At 50.0% G+C, this 12,269-nt stretch overlaps 1 protein-coding gene across 10 annotated transcripts in view; it reads left to right on the top strand.

The window, feature by feature from the left end:
- The window catches only part of LOC112043861 (talin-1), an 85,985-nt gene that overhangs the window by 50,039 nt on the left and 23,677 nt on the right, over positions 1-12,269 (top strand). For all 10 annotated transcript variants that reach the window (XM_052886738.1, XM_052886742.1, XM_052886734.1 and 7 more), the window contains exons 22-41: positions 333-484; positions 860-979; positions 1,441-1,551; positions 1,826-1,915; positions 2,210-2,347; positions 2,492-2,610; positions 3,941-4,085; positions 4,567-4,763; positions 5,069-5,198; positions 5,602-5,726; positions 5,876-6,041; positions 6,333-6,425; positions 6,744-6,818; positions 7,102-7,264; positions 7,445-7,890; positions 8,350-8,504; positions 8,979-9,122; positions 9,384-9,517; positions 9,769-9,881; positions 10,139-10,458. In XM_052886738.1, the coding sequence (XP_052742698.1) occupies positions 333-484; positions 860-979; positions 1,441-1,551; positions 1,826-1,915; positions 2,210-2,347; positions 2,492-2,610; positions 3,941-4,085; positions 4,567-4,763; positions 5,069-5,198; positions 5,602-5,726; positions 5,876-6,041; positions 6,333-6,425; positions 6,744-6,818; positions 7,102-7,264; positions 7,445-7,890; positions 8,350-8,504; positions 8,979-9,122; positions 9,384-9,517; positions 9,769-9,881; positions 10,139-10,458 (3,136 nt within the window). The remainder of the gene's footprint in view (positions 1-332; positions 485-859; positions 980-1,440; positions 1,552-1,825; positions 1,916-2,209; positions 2,348-2,491; positions 2,611-3,940; positions 4,086-4,566; positions 4,764-5,068; positions 5,199-5,601; positions 5,727-5,875; positions 6,042-6,332; positions 6,426-6,743; positions 6,819-7,101; positions 7,265-7,444; positions 7,891-8,349; positions 8,505-8,978; positions 9,123-9,383; positions 9,518-9,768; positions 9,882-10,138; positions 10,459-12,269) is intronic.

Below are 12,269 nucleotides of genomic sequence, written 5' to 3'. Positions count from 1 at the left end.
TAGCATTTCTAAAACGAGCATCTGACCCTGCTATTGTTTTATATTCAAAAACAAAGAATCATGCAATCAATTCGTATCAATATGAAGCGTAACGATTTGAAGGAATCCTCAGTTCGATCCTAATCCTAGAACCCCACAATCTTTCCTCAGAGTGACACCTAAATTCATCTTGTTTTTTCAAAAATTCCCCCTCATCCTTGAGTCTTGGGAAGTTTAGTCCGGCACTAGCTCTTGGCAAGTGGTTATTTCGTGTCCCTATTATGGAGCTGGATCTCCTACGCTCCTTGCCCGCGTGTGACACTAGCAATGTTCTGATGAGCCGGCGTGCGCAGACCGGCGCGTGCAGCCGACGGTGATGGAGCAGTCGGTGGAGAGCGTGATGTGCGCGTCGGAGCGCGTGGCGGACGCGCCCGACGCGCCCGAGATGGTGCGCCGCGCGCGCCTGCTGGGTCAGGCCACCGCGCGCCTCATTGCTGACATCAAGGTACCGTGGATCATTTGCTATTATCCGCGAACAATCGTCGAAGCTAAGCAATAACATCACCCACATCCTACACAATATTCTCTCGAGAGCATTTTCAGAGATGTGAAGAAGGAGAAGATGTTCTTAATATAAATGATTTAAGTTTCATGTCTAACTTTGACAGCTGCTACTACTACTTAGGTCCAAAAACAGAATGTACTTCACCAATATATTTGACATGGGCGCAATAATAAACTGGAGTACTTTAATTAGATTCGTTGGAAAATCGAAAAATTTTGGATACATAAGAAATAATAACACCCTCTCCATATGCCATCTGTTATTTTTGGTCACGTTGATACAATGTTGGAGTAATAAAACAACTGATCTCCGCAGACGGAGGCGGAGAAGCAGCCGTCGGAGAGCCAGCGCAAGCTGCTGGCGGCCGCCAAGCTGCTGGCCGACGCCACCGCGCGCATGGTGGAGGCGGCGCGTCTCTGCGCCTCGCAACCGCAGGTGACCAGCTTTCGCCTGGCCGACTTACTTTGGGTTATGTGAAACTTGACTATGTGTTACTTTCACTAAGGTTGTTGAGTGTCCCAAAGTAAAGAAAATTAATACCCAATCAATTGTTAAGGGAATCATTAAATGTGTTTTGAATTCGTTGGCACAAGCAGAATGATCAGTAAGTACAGCAGGAGAAGGGGAGATGCACATAAAGTAAAGGCTCGATTAACCAGACTTAATACTGACAATTTAGATCATCAAAAAACCTGGTAATTGATTGTGTGATGAAAATGTGGTTTTTGACATCCATTTTACTTGTTCCAATTATTTCATTTTAGAGCTGATAGAACCTGAAATGTTTTCGATAGAAATTGACAGAAGTAATTTGCCCACTGTTAGCAATTCACTGGGGTCCAAATGAGTTAGAAAATATCAAAAACGTATAATGTAAAGTTGTGGTGTGACCCCAGGACCGCGAAAAGCAAGAGGCGCTGCGGCGCGCGGCCGAGGAGCTGCGCTTCATCACCGTGGACTACGCGCAGGGACAGGACGTCGTGGGCTCGCAGCTGGCGCGCCTGTCGGTGAGTGCCGGCACTGCTGGGGACTGGATATTTAAACACCTACCTTAACTAAAAACCTAACCCCTTGAGGTCATTCACTTTAGCTCATGTCAAAGTTCAATGACGTTTAAATTTTTCCACAAATTAAATTGTTTTTTACTGCGAGCATGTGAATTAGCTTGAGGGCGTTTTTAATATTGTTTAGGTTTTTCTTGTATTGGACTAATAAATGTTGGGCTTACAGACGGTGAAACTAGCACGATGTATGTAACGATCTGTTCCGCTTGATCCGCAGGAGAGCGCGCGCCAGGCCGCGTCCAGCGCCACGCAGCTCATCACGTCGGCGCACAACGCCACGCAGTACAACACCAACAAGTACTCGCAGGTACGTCCATGGCAGTGCCGAAGATTCCCATCGGCTTACCATTTACGCGAAGCGAGGAAGAAAGTATTGTGTGTTTTGTTTGTTTTGAATATTTTTGTTGTTAGGATTTCAAGTGTGATTGACTTCTTTCACCCTAAACAGATAAAGAATTCGGAAGACATGCATTTCACCATCGAAAACCGAAAGTCTAGCTCAAACACAAAAATGCAATCAATCGCTTTCAGACTTGATAGTGATATCAAAGTATATCTATTATTTTTTAAGTACTAGTGAGCATAATTTATATTTCTCCAGGAAACTCTGCTATCAGAATGCGAAGTGCTGAACGAGCAGATCCCCCGCATGGCGCAAGCGGCCCGCACCGCGCAGGCCAGGCCGGCCGACCCGGCCGCTAACTTGGACCTCATCACCGCCTCTGAGACCTTCTTGCAGGTTAGTACAAGCGACAAAAAATCACAAGGTATAGAATTCTACGCAAATTATATTGTTTTACCTTCACCGGTTTAACAAAAAAACGAGAAAAGTACCTCGCCTTACTGCAGAAAAAGGAACTAACTTACTAACCGTTGTTTGCAGCCGAGCGGGCACGTAGTGCAGGCCGCGCGCGGCGTGCTGCCCACCGTGAGCGACGTGTCGGCCGCCAAGATCCTCGCCGACACCACGCACCAGTTCACCACCAGCTGCGCCGACCTCAGGTGACCGATCTAACTGTTGATCCCACTTCTGATACTTGCGCCCACCGTGAGCGACGTGTCGGCCGCCAAGATCCTCGCCGACACCACGCACCAGTTCACCACCAGCTGCGCCGACCTCAGGTGACCGATCTAACTGTTGATCCCACTTCTGATACTTGCGCCCACCGTGAGCGACGTGTCGGCCGCCAAGATCCTCGCCGACACCACGCACCAGTTCACCACCAGCTGCGCCGACCTCAGGTGACCGATCTAACTGTTGATCCCACTTCTGATACTTGCGCCCACCGTGAGCGACGTGTCGGCCGCCAAGATCCTCGCCGACACCACGCACCAGTTCACCACCAGCTGCGCCGACCTCAGGTGACCGATCTAACTGTTGATCCCACTTCTGATACTTGCGCCCACCGTGAGCGACGTGTCGGCCGCCAAGATCCTCGCCGACACCACGCACCAGTTCACCACCAGCTGCGCCGACCTCAGGTGACCGATCTAACTGTTGATCCCACTTCTGATACTTGCGCCCACCGTGAGCGACGTGTCGGCCGCCAAGATCCTCGCCGACACCACGCACCAGTTCACCACCAGCTGCGCCGACCTCAGGTGACCGATCTAACTGTTGATCCCACTTCTGATACTTGCGCCCACCGTGAGCGACGTGTCGGCCGCCAAGATCCTCGCCGACACCACGCACCAGTTCACCACCAGCTGCGCCGACCTCAGGTGACCGATCTAACTGTTGATCCCACTTCTGATACTTGCGCCCACCGTGAGCGACGTGTCGGCCGCCAAGATCCTCGCCGACACCACGCACCAGTTCACCACCAGCTGCGCCGACCTCAGGTGACCGATCTAACTGTTGATCCCACTTCTGATACTTGCGCCCACCGTGAGCGACGTGTCGGCCGCCAAGATCCTCGCCGACACCACGCACCAGTTCACCACCAGCTGCGCCGACCTCAGGTGACCGATCTAACTGTTGATCCCACTTCTGATACTTGCGCCCACCGTGAGCGACGTGTCGGCCGCCAAGATCCTCGCCGACACCACGCACCAGTTCACCACCAGCTGCGCCGACCTCAGGTGACCGATCTAACTGTTGATCCCACTTCTGATACTTGCGCCCACCGTGAGCGACGTGTCGGCCACCAAGATCCTCGCCGACACCACGCACCAGTTCACCACCAGCTGCGCCGACCTCAGGTGACCGATCTAACTGTTGATCCCACTTCTGATACTTAAATACTTTCATATTCAAATTGTTAAGTGACTATTATACGAAGTGATAGAAGAAATAAAAGCGCTGAATGTGTAGAGCTAGCGTGTGCTGCAGGTCGGCGGTGAGCCGCGCGCGCGTGTCGTGCAAGGGCGTGGAGCTGGACGCCGCGGCGGAGATCATCCGCAGCCTGCAGGCCGAGCTGGACGAGGTGGAGCAGGCCGCGCGCGACCTGGAGCTGCGCCCCCTGCCGGGACAGACGGTAATTGTGTTCATTTTTTAAGCTGGCAAATAAGTTCTTCTTTTAGGCTTTTTCCCCCCATTTGCTCTTGGATTTGCTCGAAAGGACATACTTTGTTTGGGCATTTTTTCCCACTTGCTTTTGGGTATACTACAAAAGATATTGTTCCTCATTTACCTACTTGCTCGCTTGCTTGCCGAGTATGTTATAAAGTTCTTCTATTGGGATATTTCTCCCACTTACTTCTGGATATGCTAAAAAAGTTCGTCTTCATTTGTGCATTCCCCTCCATTTGCTTTACCATACTTTACAAATATCTTATATTGGACATAGATAAATAAGATATTGTTTCGGGCATTTCTGCCAGTTGCTACTATTCGCCCTTGTAAGTTAACAGACCGCCGAGCCGCCACGCAGTAATTGTCTTTGTGCGTCTTACATGCCGTATCTCTTGTCTTCTTGACACTTATAGTGCAACTGTTTGATGTTCCGTGTGTGGCAGGCGGAGTGGGCGTCCGCGCGGCTGCAAAGCGCGTGCCGCAGCGCCGCGTCCGCCACGGCGCAGCTGGTGAGCAGCGCGCGCCGGAGGGAGAGCCCGGGCTGCGCGCGCGCCGCCGCCGACCTGGCCGCCGCGCTCAGGGACTTCGCCCCGCCGCTGCGCGCCACCGTGGCCACCGCGCCGCAGCAGTACCAGCGCAGGTGACGACTCACAACGAGTACTCCGACGGAGTGTTCAATGGGACAGTGCTTATCAGACTTGCTCGCTGATTACGAGCCTCTTATGATAGCTCACGGACGGACAACTTAGGGTTTGGGAGTTCTTAGGTTTCTTCAAGGTCTATGGCCTCTGGACATCCATCGGCTGACAATAATGATGGTAATGATATTCCAAAGTTATGTACTGGTATTTCAAATAACAATTTTGTGCATATCAAATCAAAATGATACGCTCCGTTTCGTCATGATATGCTGTTAATATTTAACACTGTATATTTTGTGGACAGGGTGATCAAGTCAGGTCGCCAAGTGCTGCACTCTTCTCTGACCCTGGTGGAGACTGTCAAGCATCAGTTCTCGAGCTCCGAGGAGCCCGACACGTCCAATCTCATGAGCTTGGCCAAGAATATTAGTGAGGTAAGGTGACGAGGTCCGGTATAAATTTTAGAGAATTGTTCTTTTTCTTTTTGACTTTTGTAGTGCCAAACGAGCACAATGTACCTAGCCAGCATAACGTCAAGGCGTAGCTAAAACAATACAATAATAATTCCTAGACTTTGGATGCACACCATAAATTAATTGTATAGATATTTTTTACATATAACTTGTCACAAAAAAAAGAAACGTGTGTGGGTTGGGACGCTCGACAAAAGTGATAACTTAAACCTGCTGCCGTATGCATGAGAGAAAGGGAAGTCAGACAGAGTGGCGCCGTCACACGTTACGAAACGGTTTACTCTGAAGTCATCAGTTAAAAAAAAACCTTGTCTAGTCTCATTAATTGTTGCCAATGTAATTGTTTTCCAAATGTTCGGTGCAGGGCATGGAGGAAGCCATCGGCGCAGTGCCGTCGCACGCCGAGCTGGACGCCGCCATAGAGAACATCGCGCACACGCTCGACATCCTGGACATGGGCGAGTTCCCGCACACCGACAAGAGCTACGGGTGAGATATGTTCGGTGCAGGACATGGAGGAAGCCATCGCCGTCGCACGCCGACTGACTGACTGACTAACTGGAGGAAGCGGGGGAATGCTTAACGTAGTCGAACACCCAGTATACACCGTAGTGACGTAACGACAATGTCCCCCGCAGCGAGCTGCAGACGGAGCTGAACTCGGCGGCGGTGGAGCTGAGCGGCGCGTCGTCGCACGTGGTGGACAGCGTGGCCACGGAGCGCCTGCCCGCCTCCGCCGCCGACTTCCAGGCCTCCTTCGACCGCCTGGTGGCCGTGTGCCTGGAGATGGCCGGACACGCAGAGGTATGCACCCTTCACTCATCGCTGAGAGATTCGCCTCTGATAGAGGTAGACGAGATAACGCGATGAGCTTGACTAGCTCTAGATAAGATAGCTCTCTCTTTCGTCTTATCGCAACGATCGATATTATAAACATCATAACAAAGAAAGAGCTATGTTGTAGACGAAATTATCTCTTGTTACAGAAAAATAAAAATTAAACTACACTATGTAGATAAGTCTAGTTAGGAATATAATTGTAAATATTAGCTATACAATAAGTATATACCTCTCATGTAATGCACGACGCGGCAGGAGACGGAGAGCCGCACGCAGATGGTGAGCTCGCTGAAGACCGTCACCGTCAACTCGTCCAAGCTGCTGAGCACCGCCAAGTCCGTCAGCCAGGTGAGCGACACACCACTGCACGAGCCAGAGTGCTCTGTGGATTACGAATATGTCATAATTAGTACCTTTTATATATGTTATAAAGCACCACCTGATTTGAACTATATTCATCAATAAAAATGAGTATCTTGGTCATCAACGAGTAACATAGACTATTCCCTCGAGAATCGAGCATCTGCTAGTAGTTTTTATAAAGGGCAAAAATTTTCTTAGCGTATTGCGATTCTCAAAAAATGTTTTGCGTCCTATTTTACTGTCATAAAACTCCGAGTTACTTTATTATCTAGTGGAGTTATCTGAATGTGCATGTGTGCGCAGGACCTGACTCGTCCCAACGCAAAGAACCAGCTGGCGGCCGCGGCGCGCGCCGTCACCGAGAGCATCAACCATTTGGTGAGCTGATACTTGAGTTTGCTTTATCCTAGATACTCTTGCGTCGCATGCTGGAACTGTCATGTACCAAACACATCCGCAGTTGGCTCAGTGTCCTTGACATTGGAGATTAGCTGCAAGAAGTGAGGAAAGGAAGAAGTGGGATGGCGGACCTCAGTCTACGCGTCTAGTGCGAGTCTACTGGAAGACAACATATACGGTTAACTAATGCTCACAGCATCTGATGGTAAGATGGAGATTAATGTATAATCAGAGTCAAAGTTGAACCGCACATGTTCCGCAGGTGGACGTGTGCACGGAGGCGGCACCGGGGCAGAAGGAGTGCGCCGCCGCCATCCGCAACATGGAGAGCAGCCGCCCGCTGCTGTCGGCGCCCACGCAGCCCGTCAGCGAGCTGGGCTACTTCGCCTGCCTCGACGCCGTCGTGGACCAGAGCAAGCTGCTGAGTGAGTCACGCGACCGACACGATCACAGCCAATCATTGCCCCTCGTTGCCGTTATTTGGGTATTTGTATTGGTGCGACTGAGTTATGTGTGTAGACATTCGATGCCAATAAAAACGTTGTAAGTTTTCTCATTCTCCGAACTTAACGAACCTCGGCCACAACACTGATCGTCTGTCGCAGGCGAGGGCATGTCGGGCATGGCGAGCGCGGTGAAGACGGCGGAGACGGACAAGTTCTCGCGCAGCGTGGGCACCGTGGCGCAGGCGGTGCAGGGGCTGGTGGAGTGCGCGGCGCAGGCGGCGTACCTGGTGGCCGTGTCGGACGAGACCAGCGTGGCGGGACGCGCGGGGCTGGTGGACCAGGCGCAGTTCGCGCGCGCCGCCGCCGCCATCGAGCAGGCGTGCCGCACGCTGGCCGAGCCCGCCGCGGACCAGCAGCGGGTGCTGTCGGCCGCCACGGTGGTGGCCAAGCACACGAGCGCGCTGTGCAACGCGTGCCGCGGCGCGTCGGGCCGCTGCGCCGAGCCGCAGAGCAAGCGCCACTTCGTGCAGGCCGCCAAGGACGTGGCCAACTGCACCGCGGCGCTCGTCAAGGAGATCAAGGCGCTGGACGCGGACTACTGCGACGTGAGTGCCGCCTCATGATTACGTCTTCTAAATGATGAACGCTGGCTGCACTTATGAAAATGCATAATTCAATTCCACGTTCCACCTGAGTTGAATTGACCAGCTTTCACCTTGTGATGCATCTCTTCCACCCCAATGGCCGACGCGTCATGCAATTTTTCATCAATGATTTCTAATCACGTTTTCACGTAAAATTATCAGGCAACTTTACAAACAACCACTTTCGATGCGTGCGACGCACGACCTGAAAGATTCGATTATCTCATGAGGACAAGTCGAACAATAACGGCGAACCGGAAATATCGCTCACTTTTTCGTTGCGTTGGGGCGAAAGAACTGGGACAGACAACTATGCTGTTATTGGTTGACATTTGTCTTTTCTCTTCAAGAGATATGTCTTTAATTGCATGCCAAACGTACTGTTCTACATTGTGACCTATGCCAAGAGTAACCCCGCAGGCCAACCGCGCGCGCTGCGCCGCCGCCACGGGCCCGCTGACGGAGGCGGTGCGCAGCCTGCAGCAGTTCGCCGACAGCCCCGAGTTCGCCGCCGTGCCCGCCAAGATCTCGCCGCAGGCGCGCGACAACCAGGAGGCCATCCTGCATTGCGGCCGGTGAGCGTACCCTCCTACGCCTCCAATACAACTCGCGAAGTTGATTGAATTCATTAAATACGATAGCCTTAGACTTTGGATACAGACTTCGCTTCACTAAGTGCATCTTCGCCTCGCTGAGCCCAACTTCCAATTGTTATCGGTATTTGCGCTCCGATGCGATCCGAAGTACGAACACGAAGCGCCCCGCTACACTACTCGGCTAACTTCAGCTCTTCGCCGACGTGTCGAAGCGAGTAGTGTATTTTCTTTTTTTTAACAAGTTAGCCCTTGATTACAATTTTATTTAAGAGGCAACAGCTAACTTGGAAATGATACGTAATTAAACAAATCAATAATTGGATCCAAATTGAATGAATTGAATCCATCTTAACTTTTCATTTTCTAAAGTCAATTTTATTGCATCTAACATACCTAAACTTACTGTAAACGTCAATGGATAACAAATTGTCACGACCTCTCTCCCCTCTGCAGGAACATAATAACGGAGTCGTGCTCCATGGTGGAGGCGGCGCGCGCGCTGGCTCTCAGCGGCACGGAGCGCACGCACTGGCACGCGCTGGCGCACCACAGCAAGGCTGTGTCCGACACCATCAAGTCGCTGGTGGCCAACATCCGGTGCGTACGGCGACACTGTGACTGCTGTACACGCTCACAGCTGTAGCTCTAACATTCGTAGGCTCATAGCCTCAACACCAGCAATGGTAAAGGGCCAGACAGACTTGACAACTATGCTTGGTAGCGCAGAGTGGCGTATTTTAGAACATGCTGATAGATTTTTGGCAATATGTTGACTTATATGGCAAATATGCTAGTTATTCCTGTGTTAATTACACGTCAGAAAGCAAAGTTATCAATTATTTTGTATGTACCGTTCAGGGAGAAGGCCCCAGGCCAGCGCGAGTGCGGCGCGGCGCTCGAGACGCTCAACAAGCAGCTGCGCGAGCTGGACCAGGTGGCGCTGCAGGCCGTGGGCCAGGAGCTGCAGCCCAGGCAGGCCAACACGCTGCAAGGTGCGTCACGAGCCCACAGAACATGCAGAAAAAGGCTCCACCGGCGCTAGACTCTATCCCCTTGGAGGGTTTGTGAGGAAGGCAAATTCTTCGACGCCGTGGTTTGACCCCAATTGGTCGGGTCCATCTATATAGTTGTGAATTTTGGGACAGCTCGTTAAAAACCAACACCTCAATGATATGATAAGATTCACGTTGATTTGTATTGTAAAAGATAATGTTTCATTGGTTGTTGTTGGTGTCGTTGTCAGGTTACTGGGAGCAGATGGAGAACAGCGGCGCGGAGATAGCGGAGCGCTTGGAGCCGCTGCGCGTGGCGGCGCGCAGCGAGGCTGAGAACCTGGGCCACGCTGTGGTGCATCTGGTGAGTTACCTGACACAAGGCAAGGGGTCCATAGGAGCGGAAATGAAAGCTGGTGAAATGTCCTGTATTGTGCTAAAATACGCAGACGAGGTTGAAAATAATATGCATAATATTCACCGATGTGCCAAAGAAGAGAGAAATTCTTGGGAGTAAATTACTCATTTCTATAGGTTTAAACAACATTATGAGATTGCATTACCATCTCGTAAGGTCTTTACTCAAGCAGTCAGCCGGAGTCAGTGAGCGTGCATGCGCAGGTGTCGTACGTGTCGCCGCTGGTGGTGGGCGCGGCGGGCGCGGCGTCCAACATGACGGAGTCGGCGGCGCAGGCGGCGCTGCTGCAGCACGCGCGCACCGTGCTGGAGACGCTGGCGCTGCTGCTGGCGGCCGCCAAGCAGGCGGGCGGCAACCCGCGCGCCGCCGCCGCGCACGCCGAGCTGGACGCGCAGGCGGCGCTGGCGCGCGGCGCGCTGGGCGAGCTGGGCGCCTTCGCGCGCGAGCTGAGCACGCAGCGCGGCGCCGTGGGCCCGCTGCTGGACAGCGTGGCGCGGGCCGTGGCGCGCCTCACCGAGCACCGGTGAGATGCGCAACTATATGTTAGCCTGTAATGATTTCACTCTACAGTGTCAACTTCAGAATTATCTCTATATGTCTCAATCTATAGTAGGGTATTAGACAGAGGGAGAGATGGAGACAGATTTGTCACATCATCATCAAAAATAGCTAGTACCTAGCTAAGGATAGCTTAGCCAGTCCTCTCTCTTAGACAGTCCAACCATAGTCGTCTTTGGCGACCAAGTATTCTGAAAAGAAAACATTTGAAGTGACTGTTTCAAAGTCAACTTTTGATGAAGCTCTGTGTGGCGGCTCTTCAGTTTTGGTTCCTCTGAAGAATACTTTTTCAATTATTCTGAAGCTAGTTAACTGGTTTGCACGTCCACGGGTCGGAGTTGACTTGTTCTGGAAAATAAAGTTCTCTTGGATCACCCTTGACATTCTAACCAAGATAAATGCCAACTACTCAACCGGCCGGCGAGTAGTTACAGCAATAATAACCCGCACTCGACGAACAGACGGCAAGCAGCGTGTCTGCGGTATTAATACACGCATTAGCGGGGTTAAGGACGAGACTACGGGTACAACCCTGCGTGCGAGCTGGAATGCACGCTCGCATCTGAATGAAGCAGATTAAATCTTAACTAATATTATAAATGTCAATGTATAAGTTACTTAAATCATTTAACCGATTTTTAGAAAATCTTTGGGAATTGAAAAGTTGCTTTGATTTATTTAGCCTCTATTAACTATCTAGTTGACTCGTGTCTTGTCGCTAAGAAATGTTGCATTTTTCTTTCTTCCAAAATATTTTCTGTAGCAGCCATGTATTAGAAAATCGATGGTGTTACACCCTTATAGCTCAGAGAAAACATTAAGTTGTCAGTTCTGGTCATTAATATCTGAATAGTGAATTATAGATACATCGGTATCCGGGCGTAGGATATGCTTCTAACGTAAGCTGCAAGTATTAGATTTTCACATAAGACCAGGTGAACCATCTGCTAGTTCCGTCACCTATAGATATAAAACAAACAAATAAACACAAACAGTTTATTGATGAGCCCGCCACGTTGGCGCAGCGCCAGCACTCGCTCGCGGCGGTGAGCTAAGCGTCAGTCTGATATAGATTGATGTGTAGCATGCAATGTATTACTCATTCAATGTCAAGTTTGTACTGACATACTGGCATACTTTTGATTTCTTTTATTTTTGACATTTTGGTTTACTTAATGATAGATCGAAATGATTGGATCATATCCGTTTTTAATCTAGGCGTAAAAATTGTAAAAAAACCCTCTTTTCCGTCGGGGTTAAAATACACACTTGTATCGGATATGGATCTTTCGCTCAGCATCAGTAAGAACCTTTAAATTCATGAAAATTAGTGGGCTCATTCAGTAGATGCATCTAAAGGTAAAATTGAACTGATTAAACTGATAATAATTCCCTTCTAAAAATTTTCGGTTATACAGCTGATTGAGTTTTCCTTAATCTTGTCCAAGTCAGAGCTGTATTACAACAAACAAAATGAGTTCAAATTAGTTAAACTATCTTTTTAGTTTTAGCGTTAAATAATTTTTGGTCAGTAACTCGTTTTCCTATAAAAATAAACTGCAAAAAAATTTATAATTTTAAGCGGACACCCGCGACTGCGTTCGGCCTTAACATCCTTCATTCGCCCCTGTCGCAAACACCGTTCTTAGCAGATTGTCTAATAACTATAAACTTTGTAATTCTTTGTAAATTAAGTTGTTTTCGAAATGAGTGATCTTTCGTTTTTATGTAGAGCTACAGTGTTTCGGACCTCAAGCGTTCTAATTATAAAGTAGT

Source organism: Bicyclus anynana, chromosome 18, assembly GCF_947172395.1.
Source record: "Bicyclus anynana chromosome 18, ilBicAnyn1.1, whole genome shotgun sequence".
NCBI classification, from domain to species: Eukaryota; Metazoa; Arthropoda; class Insecta; order Lepidoptera; family Nymphalidae; genus Bicyclus; species Bicyclus anynana.
Note: the sequence above shows the minus strand (reverse complement) of the source record. Positions and strands in the feature narration are given on the sequence as shown.